Below are 18,712 nucleotides of genomic sequence, written 5' to 3'. Positions count from 1 at the left end.
GTGTTGATGCACAATGTACAAGTTGTAAGATGTCAAGATTGGAGTAGTTGATGACAATTTGACTATATTGCTTTTGTTTCAAAGATGTTGAGAATAATCTACAGTTGAAAGTGAATAAGTTTGGGAGTGATTGGTGGGGTACATTGCAAGACTTGTAGGGTAATATATTGATGTTCCAAATTCAAAAATAAGCCAAAAATTAATACATTGTGTTGTTTAATGTTTAGTGGTTAAGGTCCTAACATTTTTTTTTATATTGTTTAAACATATGTATAAAGTTTGTTTGGTATGAGAAAAAAACAAATTGAGGACTTGATTTGTATATAAGGTTAAAAGAAGTGAGAATTAAATAAATTAATTAAAGTTTGTTGGTTTGTTAAATCATGTTGTGGTTGACATCAACACACAAATATATAGTGCCATAAACATGTACATAACTATATGGGGACACACACATGTATATAAGCACATACCAACAAATTATAAATGACATTATTGATAACTAAGTATAGACACCTATGAATGACATTATTGAAAACTAAGTATAGACACCAACAAATTATAAATGACATTATTGAAAACTAAGTATAGACAGTTACCTTTTCAAAGGATAAACAATCTCACAACAACAATTTTTAAACATAAATAAATAGTTTGATTTTTACCAAGGGGTGAACTCGCGAATAGACTGTATTGATATATTGTATAATGTTTTTTAAAGCATTCTCTTTAACCTTTTTTAGAGCATCTTCAATGTGGAAGAATGGACAAGCTAAGACGCCACCAGACGACTATGTTGGAGGATTCGTCTTCATGTTCATGTGTGAGATTGTTAGAAATCTAGGTTGAGGAAAAACGAGTAGGTGTGTGTGGGGGGGGGTGGGGGTATATTATTTAAGGAGATTCTCATTGGGAACCAAAAAAAAAGTATGAAAACGAGGAACCATTACTCCATTAGTTTTACATGTAAAAAACTCACTCTTACATAGAAAAAAAATAATTTACATAATTTTTTTCAGAACTTTTGCATATAAACACGTTAGCAGCCGTTCAAATAAAAAACAAATCCTTTCCCGAATGCCCTTTAACTTCCTAAAAATTCAAACAATATCCCACACAACCCGATTGCTAACTAGTTGGTGTAATTAACCAACTAGGTGGGCAAAACTGAAACCGAAATGTCAGTTTTCAGTTTTTGAAAATCGTTCGGTTTTGGTTTTTACACCGGTTCAGTTATTTCGGTTTTTGAAACAAAATTATTTAAGATTAAAAAATAACAAGTATAAATTTATAATTTAAGTATCTTTCTTATATGTTTACATTTAAGTTATTATATTTAACTTTTTAATTAATACTAGGTTAGAACCCCGTGTATTACATGGGTTGAATAAATGTAATTTTATATACAAAATTAAAACAATTATTCTTTAAAAATCTCGTTTATTACACGGGTTGAACAAATGTAATTTTATATATTAGATAATAAAAAAATATATCTCTAAGAACCCTATGTATTGTACTGAATAAATGTAATTTTATATACCAAATAATAAAAAAAAATATCTCTAAAAACCATGTGTATTACACGGGTTTAATAAATGTAAGTGTATAAACTAAATAATAAAAAAAAGTTTTATCTTTATAAAACCCGTGTATTGTACGGGTTGAATAAATCTAATTATATATACTAAATGATAAAAAAAAATTATATCTTTAAAAATATTGTGTATTACACGGGTTAAATAAATGTAATTTTGTAACCCTGTGTATTACACCGGTTGGATAAATGTAATTTTATAAACTAAATAATAAAAATGTTATATCTTTATAAACCCCGTGTATTATATGGGTTGAATAAATCTAATTATATATACTAAATAATAATAAAAAGTTATATCTTTAAAAACACCGTGTATTACATGGGTTAAATAAATGTACTTTTTGTATAGTAAATAATATGCTATTGGATTCGGTTAAAAAATCATAAATTTGGTTCGGTCTAATTCGAACCGAATCATAAACTTGGTTAAGTTTAATTCGAATTGATTAGACCCCAATTTGAAAAAAACCAAAAACAGAATTATATTATTTGCTTCTCTTCCTATTTAGTTTTTTTTTTTTTAAGTTTGGTCTAATGTCTAATAAGTTATTTTGTATATTTTGTTTGTACTTTAAATTTTTGATATGAACGTATTATTGTTTTTTTAAGTTTAAGATTATTGTTTTGTGCTATTACTTAAAAAATATCTTAAATTTATAATTTAAATTTGAAGATAATATTTTATTAGAAAAAATAGAATGATTCTATCCAACATTAAAAGTAAGATAAGATTTAATATTAATTGATTATTTATTATTTAATTAATTGATATAAAATAAGTATGAAAATATAGGAAATTAAAACGTAGACGCCTTCAATGAATGACATGTGTCCCAAAGTTGGTTTCTTTTATTATATAGTATAGATTGTTCACATAAACTTAACCTTCTAATTTATTTTTATGTATCTCCAAAGTTTTTTATTAAGACAGCTTCTTTTATAATACAAATTATTTAAGTTTGTAGGCGATAAATAAATCATTTCAATTAGAGTAAATTACAAAAAAAAAAACGTCATTTATGTTAATACCATATTATAAAGTATGTCATTTGTCTTTAAAAAAGTACAAAACACATACTCAATGTTTACAAACTGTTGGATGATATGTCTTTTACCGCTAACTCGGTTGCTTTTAATTGTTAGATCTGACCTAGTGGAGCCTGTATGAGGGCAATGTAGTCTTTTTACTCATTTTTTCAAATAAAAATTAAAAATATAAAAAAATAAATCAGATCCCCTCTCTCTCTCTCTAAGACCTTGGGGTGTGGGCTTGGTTGGGGGCAAGGGTAGCCAAGCAACGCTACTTTAGCAAAAGTCGTGGCAGAGTCATGCAATTTGTCATGAAACAATCAGGACCGTCCATAATTTATATCATCATCATACTCGGCAAATCCCACCAATAACAAAGCTAAGATAGGGTGTGGGGAAGGTAAGATATGGACAACCTTACCTCTACCCCGAAGGAATAGAGAGGCTGCTTCCAGTGAGGCCCTCGGTTCCATAGTAGTTTTGCATCAAGCCTTGGACATAAGGCGCTAACTCTCGGCAAAAAGACCAATTAGTGTATGTACCCTCTTGTCTTTTGGCTATCAACGCCACTACATGATGCATGATTAAGCGTCCCTCCACTTTTAACGTTATTATATAATACTCTAATTTGTATCATTTTCTTGCAATAGAGGTTGTACACCATGTTTTGTTGGTGTTTTGTGCATCCGGTACTTGTACCATGGTTGCATTGTTTGGTTGGTTTTTGTCTGATCTTATCACGCAACAAAGAGACAGACACTGCAGAGAGATAAATAGAAGAGAGAAAAAACTAAAAGATCCGCCGCTTCTCCGACGGTTGTCCGAGCTCCGGAGCGTGGTGGGCCTCGGTTAACTGAACCAAGAGTAAGGAATCTCATGGTGGTGGTGATGTTTGCAGACGTGTCAGCTAGGGTTCCGGTGACCGTAGATGGTGCGGTGGCTTACACACGATGGCAAGAGGCTATAGGCGCGGCTGTTGATTACCTTCTCCAATTTTCAGGCTTTCAACCCTCCAACAAGGTAACAACACTGACAATATTGGCTCTTCTGATTTAGATCTATGTTGGTTCGATGGTGTTGTGCGTTCTTGAATGTAAGCCTTATTTTTTTTGGATGATATCTGATTTTGTTGTTATAGTTGATGATTGTGATTTGTACCCTAAATTTTTGTGGTGATGGCGGTGGTTTGAAGCTGAGGTGACCTTGTGGGACTTTTTAGCAATACCAAGGGCGGCATCTCGCAACTCATTGCCACATTATCGACATAGTAACTTGAATTTGGCAGCTGGACCGTAACTGGATATACAAAAACAGCAACGGGTTGCACGTGTGAAAGGAGTGTAACATAAACGAAGAGAGAGGCGGATCTATTTCAAAAGAAAAGAAAGAAGAATACAGACATGAGAGACAGAGAGAGTGATGAAGGTGAGAGAAAGCGGGCAAGCCACAGGAAACTGGCCGGGTTCGTGGCAAGTCTCAACACACTAAACCGAGACTAAGGAATCCGATGGTGGTGACGGGCCGTTCAACGGAAAAGCAGTGGTGATGTTCTCAGCGTAGATGGTGTACTGGGGGTGGTCGGAATACCACTGTCACCTTTGACAATCTCCCCACCTAAAACAAAACCAACCGAAAACAGCAAAACCCATCTATCTTGAATACTATTTTTTTGTGAATCGAAGGTATGGGTGAGTATTTTTTATGGATGGATAAAAGGCATATCCTTTGGAACTATTTCTGTTTCTAATTTAAATTGATGGTGTTTTGATATGCAATGTTTCTTATTGGATATATGATTGCAGGGCTTTAGTTTAGTCCAAGCAATTTTCAACCTTAAGATCGGCCTTTTCCGTCACTGGCGGCTCTGAATTTACCATGGAAACGATCTGCAGCAGGGAAGGCTTTGAATGCCGAACCTAAGACGAATGATTCCTTCTGCTGCCATTCTGTTTGTTTCTGGTATGATTGTTTTTCTAGGGTTTATAAAGTAATCATGCTATCAGGTTCAATTGGGGGTATTTTAGTCGTGTTATAGGATTAGTTTGTTGAATTAAACTATTTTGTATAATCCACTTTTTACTTCACTTTTCAGCAAGTCATCAATCTTTACAACCGGTACCTTATTTCATGGTTAAAGATATGTCCAATAGCATGTCACAATAAGTGATAATGCTTTTATATTCTTTTCTTAAGTATTGTAAATTATAAATAACTTATAAAGTGTTACATTATTATCATGTCAAGCGATTGTCATACACTCATACCATAGGAGTTAAAAAGATAGTAAGATATATTTCATGTTTAAACTAAATAGTAAAATTATTTATGTGCTCATTTCACTACTTTTGTAATTTACAAAGTAATAAATTAATTATATCTGATCATCATGAAAGTTAACAAAAATTCTTTATATCTGGATATGTTAATACTTCACATAAGGTAAAGTTTTTAATTCGTGAACATCTTTTGTTAGTTATGTTTTCTTAAAGTGGTGCCTATGTATTCATATATGCACATGTTCATTTACACCATGATATAACTAATTAGTAACGACTACTACTTTTTTTTTACGATTTACTTGATGATATTACTAATGACTACTACATTTTATGTCTCATATAGTGTAGATGGCCGTGACAAGTACGGATGCATGTCGGTATTTTGTGCTAAAAATATCAAGATATAATCAACTTCAATGGTGAGAATTATTGGCGAACAAGATTAGTGTTTTCTTCTTCTATCCGTGTTAATCATTGTTTCGTGTTGTGCAAGGATCTCAGTTTCTGCGAGATCTGATAAGGAAACTAGAGAACGGTTTTACGGATGTTTGGAGAAATTCTTCAGTGCCGGAGTCCGGGCAACGGTAGTATCGCGAAGATGTTTGATCGAGTTTTGGAGAAAGAGTTTTCGGAGAATGAGTCTACTGATGGTATATGAGTTTTATAAGCCATGGGTGTGAGAATATCATAGCCCAAAAAATATCAGATGAACGTATCGTAATTAGCTTCTTACGCAAAAAAAAAAAAAAGACTATAAACTATCATGTCTCATAGTCAAATCCTATTTCAGATTGGAAGAATGCGATGGATGGCCCAATGGTGCTTTGCAAGTTGTACCGCTTGCTGAAACTGTTTGTCATCTCCTCTGTTTCTTTACTTTTTTTTTTTACAAAAACCACGCTACAGACCTCATCTCTCACATAACTCTCTTTTCTTTTCAGTCGGTGTTTCATGGTTAACGATAGGATTAGGCTTTCGCCGCATGTGGCTATGAGGATGGTGTATTGTGGTGGTGGTTCGAAATGCCATTAAACATTCAGGCGATGTTGGCGGCGAATTGCTAGGGTTCCAAAGAAAGCAGTGATGAGGAAATAGGCGTAGGCAATTTTGGTGTCGACCACCATTCGTGGCATCGGCGATGGTGGATGTCAGTGGGCGAGGAACGACATAAATGATTAGCAGCTGTGGTGGTTTTCATTAAAAACCCTACGCAGACCTCTGGAGAAAGAAAGGAAAAAGAAACAGAGGGGCAGATCGGAGAAATCGAGCTTTTCTACTCAGTCGGTTTGTGATTGTCATTATAAACCCTATGAACAACTCTCGAGAAAGTAAGGAAGAAGAGATGGCAGAAATTCGAGGTAAGCTTTTTCTCTCCTGGTTTGTGATTTTTCATTAACATTGGTCGGATAGATCGATTAAGGGTTCCACTGTTATTTTTCGAAATACAGAAAGAGAAGTTTGAATATAGTATTTTTCGAAATGCAAATGAAACAAAATTAGATTCCAAGACAAAAGAATCACTCATTTCGCAACACAAGGGCGGTTACTTTTCATCGTAAACCATCGGCCAAGATAGCAAAACTTCTTATTGAGGCGGAGATTGACGAGTTTTTGGCAGTAGTGGAAAAGAAAGAACAAAAGCAATTCTTAGACAAGTAAGTAGCATAAATGACATCATGTGAAGTACAATTAATTAACTAAAGTTTAAACAGTTTTTTTTACAATAATTATGTTGTTGATTTGGTTCATGTACAACTTTGATATTGTGAATGACGCACCAATAGATGGGAGGTACCAGTGGGTTGGATTAAAGCCATAACGGTTGGATTAAAGCCATAACTGCCCGATCAAACAGGTGAACAATGAGTCACTTATTAAGCTAAATTGAACTCTATATAATTACTGCACCAGTTTAGAAGGTTCGGCTGCAACAACTCCGTATACATCCCTACTCATATTGTCCATCACAGTGTTAGTAACTTTTGTGGGGTAGGAATATGAAGTTTTTGACACACGATATCATATACAGAAAATACACAATATCGTTTATGGTGTAATTATTTGTACAATTTGCGAAAAAAAAGATCACTTAATATATTTTAACACCCGATGCAATACCTGAAAAATTTTCAAGCCCTTGCCGCATCGCGGCGGGATACCTTTCTAGTTTTCACGAAATTAGAAAAATAACGTTAAAATTACTGCAATTTCACATTTACCCCCGCGGGCCGACGCATATATACATTATATGTGCACACCACAACCGGGTCGTCCGGTCATAATTTATATGAATTTAAGAAATTTTCATGCAATTTACAGAATTTAAATGACCCAATTTGTAATAAGTAATTAAGATTTTTTTTTTTGAACGATAACCTTCATTAGAAAACGGCTAAGCCCACAAAACGAGGACCGCCAAAAACAAACATTTACAACATATACAACGGATATCTACTCCAATCCTTCCAACTAAGATCCCGAAATTTGGACCGACTACGCAGCCGAAGAAACGACCAAGATTTAATACAAACAATCATATCACAAACCCTCGGCTGGACATCTTCAAAAACAACCTTGTTACGAGTTCTCCAAATCACCCAGCAAGCCGTCATAACGATACCTCTAACGATGACCTTTTTCCATTTTGACCCATTAAACGAGTCTGTCAGCTTCATTATATCTTTGATCTCGAGCAAGCGAATAGGGTCCAGTCGACACCATCTCTCAATGAACTGCCACAGTGCCACACGCCACAACTGAGCAAACATTCGGTAAAAAGGTGAAGAGCAGATTCCTCCACCGATTGACAGATCACACAAGAATCGTCTTCCACAGTAACCTGCCTCCTAATCAGCGCCTTCTTTGTGGGCAATCGGTCCATATGGAGCCTCCACGCATGAATGTTCACCTTAATCGGTACCCACCCGGTCCACACCATGTCATGAATCCTCCTCACGTCTCTGCCACTTCGAATCAACTTCTTAATATTTTGAACAGAGAAGGTTCCACCCGGATCGGCTTCCCAGCTCCACCAGTCTTTGTTGCCCGAAAAAGAGCACTTTAACAACATCTCTTGAAGGTCTCTAAACTTGGAGATCTGCTCTACTGTACTAATACCTTTCCACTAACTATCTTTGAAAACATAAGCCCCATTACAAAACCGAATCCTATCCAAGATAGTGCACTTCATAATCTTTTCCAATTGAAACAAACAAGGCCACCTATGCATAAGAATAGTCTCTCCAAACCATTTATCAGTCCAGAAACAGATGTTCGACCCATTCCCCACCATACCTCTAATCAAATTATGAATATCTTTACCTTCAAGCTTCAATTTGCCTATAAGCATAACAATGTTCTTCCAACAACCGGTCAGCCCGCTATTCACAGGTAGACAACACCACCTACCTTTACCACCATGAATCGCCTCTACAATCCGGCGCCAACTACTGTTCGGGTCCTTCTTAAAATGCCACGCCCATTTGGTAATCAACGCCTTGTTAACATCCTCTAACCTCGAGACACCCAAACCCCCATCTGATTTAGACATGGTGACAACATCCCATGATACCCAGTGCATCTTCTTCACCTCAGTAGACCCACCCCAAAGAAAGTTCTTCATCAATTTCTCTATTTGATCCACAACCTGAATAGGAGCTTTATACATGGACAAGTAATAAATAGGAAGATTAGATAAAACGGATTTAATAAGAGTTAAACGACCCCCCATAGATAGGGAGTTCGCCTTCCAAGTCGACAACCGGGATCGAACAGTATCACAACCGAATTCCAGTGGCAAACCCGGTTCATGTTAGCACCCACTTTAATACCCAAATACTCGAACGGGAAATCTCCAATCCTGCATCCAAGAATATTAGCCATCACTTTAATCTCATCGCTGTTCACGCCAATACCAAAAATATGCGACTTCTTGATGTTGATTTTAAGACCGGTGCACAAATGAAATATACGAAGAAGCCGAGCCGTTTTCTCTATATTCTCTTTCGACCATTCCCCAATAATTACAGCGTCATCTGCATATAGCAAATGAGAGATTTTCAACCCGGATCTAGTGTCCTGAATGCCTTTGAACTCGCCTTCATCACAAGCTTTGTCAAGAATACAAGTTAAAGCTTCCATGACAATCAAGAAAAGGAAAGGAGATAAAGGATCCCCTTGGCGAAGGCCCTTCTCGCAATGAAACTCGTAAGTAGGCGCCCCATTTACTAACACAGAGGACCTAGCAGACTCCAAAACCCCTTTCACCCACCTCCCCCATTTAGTAGGAAAGCCCATCAGATCCAACACGGATAGTAAAAAACCCCAATTCACATTATCGTAAGCTTTTTCAAAGTCAATTTTCAACATAAAAGCTTTTTCCCGCCTTTTGTGTAACCAGCCATAGACCTCATTTAACACCAAAGGCCCATCCAAAATAAATCTATCCCTTAGAAAGGCCGACTGCGTATCAGAAATAACATAACTCAACACCTTCTTGATCCGTAAAGCAAACACTTTGGATACAACTTTACTAATAACTCCAACCAAAGTAATTGGCCTATAATCAGATAATCCCACCGGACTCTTAGATTTAGGAATCAACGTTATAAAAGAGGAGCTACAACCTCTACCAATCTCGCCCGAGTCATAGAAAGCTTCCATCAAACTAAAGAAATCATCTTCCAAGAAACGCCAAAATAATTTCACAAAACTAAAATTAAAACCGTCCGGGCCTGGAGCCCGATCAGACCCACACTCAAAAACTGCCATCTTAACCTCTGCTTTAGTGAACCTCGCAACCAGATGGTCTGAACAATCCAAAGGCACCTTTTTGATATTATTACACCGAAGGAGCGGTCTTGTCACGTACTTTTCCGAAAACTGATTTCTAAAATGCTTTAGAACCTCACGTTTGATCAAAGACGGTTTCGTAATCCAATCCCCATTAACCATTAAGCCCGGAATCGCGTTTTTAGATTTCCTACCATTCACCACCCCATGGAAAAAAGCGGTATGTGACACTCTAGGTTTTCCCGAGTAACCCTCTTGTATTAGCAGTGTGTACACATGAATTATTAAATGAAAGGTGTGAATTATCTTGATGTGCTATGTGTTGATAACGTGTATGTAATAAATATATATATGTGTATAAGTACTAGTGAACCGAGACCATGACTCGAGACCACTCGGTCTCGAGTGAACAGTAAATGGTTGGGCCGGTTGGGCCGCAAACCCTTTGAGCCCCACTCGAAACCCTTGTAGGGTGCACAACCCAAATCAAGTATAAAAACCCATCATCCACCTTTCCCTTACACTCTCACACATCATCCTACACACACTCTCTCCCTCACTAAAACCCTAGAACCACAAACCTCCTCTCCTCTCTTTCGGATTCAACCGATAGCACCAAGACTCTCGGCTCAAGCTCGAGATCATCACTCGGGAACTTTCTTCACCAACCCTCCAAACCCTCTATATCTAACCGGTTAGTGTTTTGTGGTTTGTTTAAATCTTTGGGCAATTTGGATACATAACAATACTACTTTGTTGAATGAATGTGTTGTATAATTAAGATGTTTGCTTTGAATGACCGAATGATGAATGATGTGTGTATCATTGTGTGATAATGTTTTGTTAAGATATTTTGAATGGTAAATCATTGTATGTTCACATGATTCTTGTTATCAAAAATTTCGTGCTATATGTTGTAGAATTGAGGATATGCACATGTCTTGAATTTAAAGATGAATGATAAAAACCCTAGTGTTGAACTACATGAACATGTTATGAATATTTAAACATGTCTGATTTAATATATGAAAACCCTAAAAATGATGAACTGTTTGAATGCATTATGAACATGATATGAACATTTGAATTGTGTGTTTTGACCCGTTTTGAATGAAGTTTAGACAAGAAAACATGTTTATGCATTTTGGTTGGATAGTACATATTATCATGAAAACAAAATTCTATTGGATAAGTACACTGTACAACCGTTTTAGGATCAGCAGATGTTGGAGTCGAGACCCTTGGTCTCGACTCGAGACCATCAAAAATGGCAACTCGAGACCAACCAGCACATCTTATGTACTCGAGACCTATGAGGTTGCGACTCGAGGTCTCCTGATCTCGACTCGAGACTGAACTCGAGATTCCAAGGCTGCCACTCATTTTAAACTCCACTCGAGAACGGAGGTTGCGACTCGAGACCAGCCCTCCACAACTCGAGACCCCCTGTCTCGACTGGGCTGCTTGTCTTTGTTATTGGGCCAAAGTGTATGAACTACTCATGCTTGTTACTGTTTAAGTGGGCAATGTGTTAACTGTTACTGTTTAAGAACTTGGACGGGCCCAATAACTTAAAAGATAAATATATGTTATGCATGCTATGTGTTAGATACGTGTAAGATGTACGTGATTACTTGTATCCGAGCCTGACCCATACTGGTAACCATATTAGGGCGTGGTGACCAGCATACTTAACCAAGTAAACTAACCTGCCGAGCAACCCAAGGTGAGTTCACAACTTTTAAAGCATGCGTTCCCGGTGGTTTGGGAAAACGGAACTTAAAACAACGTTATCCCTTGTGAGGGATACAAACATATTTTCTCCCCTTGTGCGGGACTCTTAGTTAATTACTGTTTATACGGAATGCAACGAGCAACACTAAACGAAACTCTATCACTCAAGTCCCTACTACTTAATACCGATTAGTCGCCGGGGCTAGGCGAACGGGTTATTAGTTGATAGCGCTATTTAGGTCTTACCAGCCTCACACCGTGCCTGTAGAGGATCGGTCGTGAACTAATGTACTCTGGCAAACCGTCAATGATGATAGAACATTGCAAACGGGGCACTGCGGAAACGTACGGTCACCTAGTATTCGGTATTGGAAAAACAGTTTAGTCGCTTACTTATGGGGTAGCTCCCCATGGCATGTATAAACGGATAAATTAACTGGTGAAACAAGTTTTTGGAAATTAAAAACTGGACAACCCGTGAACTCGCCAACATTTTTGTTGATACCCTACTGCATGCTTTGCAAGTACCCAGTGACTCAGGAGCTTGCTACTTGGGGATGTGTAGAGGTCGTCTAACCCCTGTGTTGGGTTCTAAATAAACTTGAACTATGAACTTTGTTTAAAACTGTTTTGTCTATGCTTCCGCTACTTACCTAAACTACTATTTGAACTTAAAACTTTTAAACTTTGATTATGATATTTGCTAACCCTGTGGTTGGTGAATACTACGTATGTTATTAATTAAATTGCTCGGTATAATTTGTGGCTGGATCCTGGTCAGTCACGCCCCCAAGCGGTGGTACTCCGCATGTGGATTTTTGGGGTGTGATAGATTGGTATCAGAGCCATTGGTTATAGTGAACTTGGTTTTAAAAAGGGAATCTTTTTTGAGAAAAACCAGACTATAACCCGTGACTCGTGACGACACTACACTCCAAGTGCAAGACTCAACACATTAGACCTCATAGCTCGGACTAGTGTTTACTTGCTTGCTTACTTTATGCTTTCTGTTCTGCTATACGTACTAGTGTGCTTGGTTAGATAGATACACCTCCCCTTTCTGTCTCCTTCTCGCTACATTACGACATCACACTCATGCTATGTTTTCTGGTTATGAAGACAATGAGTGGACGCGGAAGAGGAAACGTTAACATGACTCAGGCTCAGTTCACTAACCTGATCAACACGGTGGCTGCAGCTTTCGCAGCTCACCCTGGAGGCAAACTCGTTATTTTAGGATGTTTAGATCCTACCGCCGCATCGTCTTTTCACCCCTAAACCTATTCGCTTCGCTTCTCACAACAGGTCAGCATGCGCCTGCGCAACCACGTGTTTGTACTTTCAAAACCTTCATGGATTGCAAGCCCCTCCCTTTCAATGGCACTGAGGGTGCCATAGGTCTTCTACACTGGATTGAGAAGGCCGAAGCTGTCTTTGTTGTCTGCGAGTGTCCCCCTGCTAATTGGGTGAAGTTTGCTACTGGTACGCTTGAAGGAAACGCGCTTTCCTAGTGGAAGGCGCAAATTCAGCTGCTTGGTTTGGAAACCGCTAATGCTACTGCATGGGAAGATTTCAAGGACATGATCAAGGAAGAGTATTGTCACAGGGATGACATCCACAAGCTCGAAAACGAGTACTTTGAGCTCAAGATGGTTGGATCAGAGATCGAGACATACACCAAACAGTCCAACAACTATGCTGCTCTTTGCCTAAACATGTCTCGACCTATGTATCGAAGGATCGAATTGTACATCAAGGGTTTGGCCCCAGAAATTCGGAGCCATGTGACCTCAGCCAACGCCAATACCATTCAGCCAGTCGTCCGTCTTGCTCACAAACTCACTGATCAGGCCGTGGAACAGGGCAAGTTGCCCAAAAGGATCAGTGCTACTGATGGAACTTCTGGTGATAACAAGCGTAAGTGGGAAGGAAACCAAAGCAAGGATGCTAACCCCACTCAGGCCCCAACTCAGCAAAGGAAAACTGAAAGCAACAAAGGCCCTCAGCAATAGGGTGGCTATCGGGGAAACTACCCTAAGTGTAACAAGTGTAACCGGCACCACAATGGGCCATGTAGAAAAGGTCAGTGCCAGCGGTGCAACAAGTTGGGGCATGAAGCCAAAGACTGTAGGAGTCAGCTTCCGGCTAGGCAGAATCAGCAACAACCACAACAACAACAGCAGCAAGGGAACAACCGTGGATGATACAGGTGTGGAGCGACGGGGCACATACGCAGGGATTGCCCTGAACTGAACCAGAACCGTAACAACAATCAGGGTGCTGGGAACAACGATCAAAACAACAACAATGCTGGGAATGGTGCAAGAGGAAGGGCATTTGTTATTAGAGCTGGAGAAGCAAGGAATGACCCCAACGTCGTGGCGGGTAAGTTCCTACTCGATGATCGCTATGTTTCTGTATTATTTGATTCTGGAGCCGATGCTAGTTATGTATCCCTACGTATTAGTAAGAAGCTTAAGCACCCGCCTACGTTATTAAGTTCTAAGCATATCGTCGAGTTAGATAATGGTAGAAACATCGAGGCCTCACATGTTATCAACAACTGCAAACTAGTATTTTCTGGTCAGACCTTTAGCATCGATCTTTTCCCTATCGTTCTTGGAAGCTTCGACGTCGTCATCGGTATGGATTGGTTATCCAAACATCGCGCTGAAATCCTCTGTCAAGAGAAAATGGTTCGCATCCCCCGCCGTTCTGGCAAACCCCTCATCGTTCAAGGTGACAAAGGCGGAGAAGTCACAGGCATCATCTCGTTCTTAAAGGCCCAGAAGTGTTTACGAAAAGGGCACACCGCTATCTTAGCACTTGTCATCGACACGCAGGAAAAGGAAAAGAGGATTGAAGATTTTCCAGTGGTACGCGACTACCTCGAGGTATTTCCTGAAGAACTACCTGGACTCCCTCCTCATTGTCAGGTCGAATTTCAAATCGAGCTAACTCTCGGAGCGGCACCTATAGCTCGAGCACCTTATCGATTAGCCCCTGCAGAACTGAAGGAACTTTCTACGCAACTACAAGAACTATTGGATAAAGGATTTATCCGTCCCAGTTCGTCACCCTGGGGAGCACCAGTGCTCTTTGTTAAGAAGAAGGATGGCACATTCCGAATGTGCATCGACTATCGTGAGCTGAACAAGGTTACCATCAAGAATCGTTACCCTCTCCCACGCATCGACGACCTATTCGATCAGTTGCAAGGATCGAGCTACTACTCTAAGATTGACCTGCGATCAGGTTATCATCAGCTGAGGGTCCGTAATGAAGACATCTCCAAAACTGCGTTCAGAACTCGTTATGAACATTACGAGTTCCTCGTCATGCCCTTTGGAATGACTAACGCGCCTGCAGTTTTCATGGATCTCATGAACCGAGTGTGCAAGCCTTACCTCGACAAGTTCGTGATTGTGTTTATCGACGACATCCTGATCTACTCGAAAAGTCAAGAGGAGCATGAACAACACCTGCGTCTTATTCTCGAACTCCTTCGAAATGAACAACTGTACGCCAAGTTCTCGAAATGCGACTTCTGGCTTCGAGAAGTCCATTTCCTTGGGCACGTAGTCAATAAGGACGGAATTCACGTCGACCCAGCTAAGATCGACTCTATAAAGAATTGGCCTACACTTAAGACTCCGACCGAAGTTCGCCAATTCTTAGGATTGGCAGGATACTATCGTAGATTTATCGAGGGATTTTCGAAGATTGCTCAACCCCTCACGACTCTCACTCAGAAGGGTATTGCTTACAAGTGGAATGAAGCTCTGGAGTCTGCATTTTAGAAGCTAAAGGATAACCTCTGTAGTGCTACTATTCTCTCGTTACCTGAAGTTACCGACGACCTTGTGGTTTACTGCGATGCGTCTATTCATGGGCTCGGTTGCGTGTTAATGCAACGCGAGAAAGTTATTGCTTACGCTTCTCGACAACTTAAGACTCACGAAAGGAACTACACTACGCACGACTTGGAACTGGGAGCAGTGGTTTTTGCTCTTAAGATATGGAGACATTACCTGTACGGTACCAAGTGCACCATTTACACCGATCACAGGAGTCTCGAGCATATCTTCAAGCAAAAGGAATTAAACATGCGACAACGTCGATGGGTCGAACTCTTGAATGATTACGAATGCGCAATCAAGTACCATCCGGGAAAAGCCAATGTCGTGGCAGACGCCCTCAGTCGAAAGGACACTACACCCAAGCGCGCGCGGGCGTTACAACTTACCATCTAATCCAACCTCCCTACCCAGATACGAGGTGTTCAGGTTGAAGCATTGAAACCAGAGAACATCAGGGCTGAGTCCCTGCGAGGATCAAGGCAGCGGTTAGAACAAAAAGAAGACGGCGCTTACTATGTAACCGGGCACATATGGGTCCCCCTTTATGGCAAGTTACGCGAGCTCGTGATGGACGAAGCCCATAAGTCCCGTTACTCAGTACATCCTGGTTCGGATAAGATGTACCACGACTTAAAGACTACATATTGGTGGCCTGGCATGAAAGCCCACATAGCAACGTATGTCAGCAAATGTTTGACTTGTGCGAGAGTCAAGATTGAGTATCAGAAACCAGCGGGCCTACTCCAACAACCAGAAATCCCAAAATAGATCTCAACATGGAAATCTATACTATATAATAAAAGAAACCAATAAAAGGACACATGTCATTCTCTCCTTCAATTCTATAATTTTATTTATAATTATTTTAATTAATATATCTTTTTAATTTAATATATGAATATCGCTAATCTTTATCTTAAATCTTTTTAATTTAATATATCAATAATGCTAATCATTATCTTAAATCCAATTATAATAAATATTTTCAAAACTATAGTAAAAACTCTTGAACATATATATTCGGATAGTAAACAATATAAATTGATTATATAGTATTCAAAATATCATAAATGTTTTCAAAAAACAACATTATCACTTAGTATTAATATTAATATATATAAATCTCTTGAACATATATATTCAGATACTAAAAATATTATCAATATGTATATATATATATATATATATAAGAGCATTCACATTGTAGGCTCTATATTTATGCATTCTATATAATATAGAGAAAGAAATGGAGAAAACAACAAAAACACCATTACATTGGAATCTTTATAATAGAGAAGGGTTTGTAGTTTTATATTTTAGGCTCTATATTTTTATTGTTAGTGTGCAGGAAAGAGAAAAAATAATAAAATAAGTGATTGTGAATATGATAGTGAAATATATAGAGAGTTGAATGTGGGGGGTTTTGAAAAGTAAAGTTAATTTAGAGAAAAATATGTATTTTTTATTAAATTAGAGTTAATTACACATAAAATATATATCATCACATTTTTTGTATAGTACCATGTTTATTATATTAATTAATATTATTATCAACACAATATCCACAATTAAAGTTATATATCAATATATTAGTTAGCAACCAAACTATCCCTAAAATGATATAAGTAATTAGACTGAGTAAGAGAGTGTATATAAGCAATATAGTACTTTAGGCTTAGGAAGTTATGTGGAACAATGCATTAATTTCATGAATGCTTTATGTAAGTCGTTTGGGAAGTAGGATGACGCCAAGACTTTTTTTACAATTTGGTATATAAAATTAGATTTATTCAATCCGTGTAATACACAAGGTTTTTAAAGATATGACTTTTTTATTATATAGTATACAAAATTGCATTTATTCAACACATACAATACACGAGGTTTCTTAAAGATATAAATTTATTTGTTATTTAATATATGAAATTACATTTATTCAATCCGTGTTAAATAAGGTTTTTTAAAAATATATTATTTTATATAAAATTAAATATGTTCAGCCCGTGTAATACACGGGGCTCTAACCTAGTGACACTATATGGGTGATAGTGGATCGATTAACTAAGTCTGCACACTTTTTGGCTATTAAAGAAACAGACAAGTTTTCTACCTTAGCAGACGTTTACTTAAAGGAAGTGGTTTCGAGGCACGGAGTGCCAACCTCCATTATTTCCGATCGAGACGCGCGCTTTACTTCTGAGTTGTGGCAAGCTATGCACAAATCCTTTGGCTCACGATTAGACATGAGCACCGCTTATCATCCGCAAACGGATGGGCAGTCTGAACGCACCATCCAAACCCTAGAAGACATGCTTAGGGCATGTGTAATCAATTTTGGCAAGAGTTGGGAGAAACACCTACCGCTAGTGGAATTCTCGTATAATAACAGCTACCACACCAGCATTCAGGCAGCGCCCTTTGAGGCATTGTACGGTCGTAAATGCCGATCACCTCTTTGCTGGGCGGAAGTTGGTGACAGCCAGATCACAGGCCCAGAACTGGTGGTAGACACAACGGAAAGGATTGCCCAGATCAAACAACGCATGGAGGCAGCTCGTGACCGTCAGAAAAGTTACGCTGATAAGCGTAGGAAACCACTAGAATTCCAGGTCGGTGACCGGGTTCTACTTAAAGTCTCACCCTGGAAGGGTGTGGTTCGTTTTGGTAAACAGGGCAAGCTTAATCCGCGATATGTCGGACCATTCGAAATTACCGAGAAAATCGGTAAGGTGGCTTATAGATTGAATATGCTTGAAGAACTGAGTGCGGTGCACAACGTCTTTCACGTGTCTAATCTGAAGAAGTGTCTGTCAGATGAAACACTCATAATTCCCTTCAAGGAACTCACTATTGACGAACAACTACACTTTACTGAGGAACCGACTGAGATCACGGATCGAGAGATCAAAACCCTCAAACGTAGCCAGATACCTCTCGTGCGAGTTCGTTGGAACTCGCAACGTGGCCCAGAGTTTACCTGGGAGCGGGAAGACCAGATGAAGCGCAAGTATCCCCAGTTGTTCCCAAATGAAACTCCCAGCACTGAAGCTACAACCAAATTTCGGGACGAAATTCCAAACTAACGGGGGGATGATGTGACACCCCGTTGAAACGACCTCACTAGCTTGACAGTGGCTGCTTTAACTTTCGGGACGAAAGTTCTTAAAACTTGGGGATAATGTGATACTCTAGGTTTTCCCAAGTAACCCTCTTGTATTAGCAGTGTGTACGTATGAATTATTAAATGAAAGGTGTGAATTATCTTGATGTGCTATGTGTTGATAACGTGTATGTAATAAATATATATATGTGTATAAGTACTAGTGAACCGAGACCATGATTCGAGACCACTCGGTCTCGAGTGAACAGTAAATGGTTGGGCCGGTTGGGCCGCAAACCCTTTGAGCCCCACTCGAAAC

The 18,712-nt window shown here is 38.7% G+C and overlaps 1 protein-coding gene and 1 long non-coding RNA gene across 11 annotated transcripts; one reads left to right on the top strand and one right to left on the bottom strand.

Moving 5' to 3' along the window:
• Nucleotides 1-3,357: 3,357 nt before the first annotated feature.
• Nucleotides 3,358-7,008, top strand: LOC110864119. 10 transcript variants are annotated; one of them, XR_004868722.1, is made up of 8 exons: nucleotides 3,358-4,317; nucleotides 4,432-4,588; nucleotides 5,252-5,327; nucleotides 5,402-5,558; nucleotides 5,699-5,759; nucleotides 5,850-6,266; nucleotides 6,357-6,563; nucleotides 6,693-7,008. It is a non-coding gene; the product is annotated as an uncharacterized LOC110864119 (long non-coding RNA). The 10 variants fall into 10 exon arrangements; XR_004868718.1 differs by lacking the exon at nucleotides 6,693-7,008 and having other exon boundaries at nucleotides 3,358-3,649; nucleotides 3,768-4,311; nucleotides 5,410-5,558; nucleotides 6,357-6,671; XR_004868717.1 differs by lacking the exon at nucleotides 6,693-7,008 and having other exon boundaries at nucleotides 3,358-3,722; nucleotides 3,822-4,311; nucleotides 5,410-5,558; nucleotides 6,357-6,671.
• A 574-nt stretch (nucleotides 7,009-7,582) lies between these two features.
• On the bottom strand, nucleotides 7,583-7,978 carry LOC110874488. Its single transcript, XM_022123126.1, has one exon. The coding sequence runs from the start codon at nucleotides 7,976-7,978 to the stop codon at nucleotides 7,583-7,585; it is 396 nt and encodes a 131-aa protein (XP_021978818.1).
• Nucleotides 7,979-18,712: the final 10,734 nt, after the last annotated feature.

Source organism: Helianthus annuus, chromosome 1 (genome assembly GCF_002127325.2).
Source record: "Helianthus annuus cultivar XRQ/B chromosome 1, HanXRQr2.0-SUNRISE, whole genome shotgun sequence".
NCBI classification, from domain to species: Eukaryota; Viridiplantae; Streptophyta; class Magnoliopsida; order Asterales; family Asteraceae; genus Helianthus; species Helianthus annuus.
The sequence above is the reverse complement of the archived record's forward strand: the minus strand, read 5'-3'. Positions and strand labels throughout refer to the sequence as shown.

Coding starts and splice junctions, on each gene's coding strand:
- LOC110874488 (XM_022123126.1), bottom strand. CDS start 7,978: ATGTTGTTAAAGTGCTCTTTTTCGGGCAACAAAGACTGGTGGAGCTGG.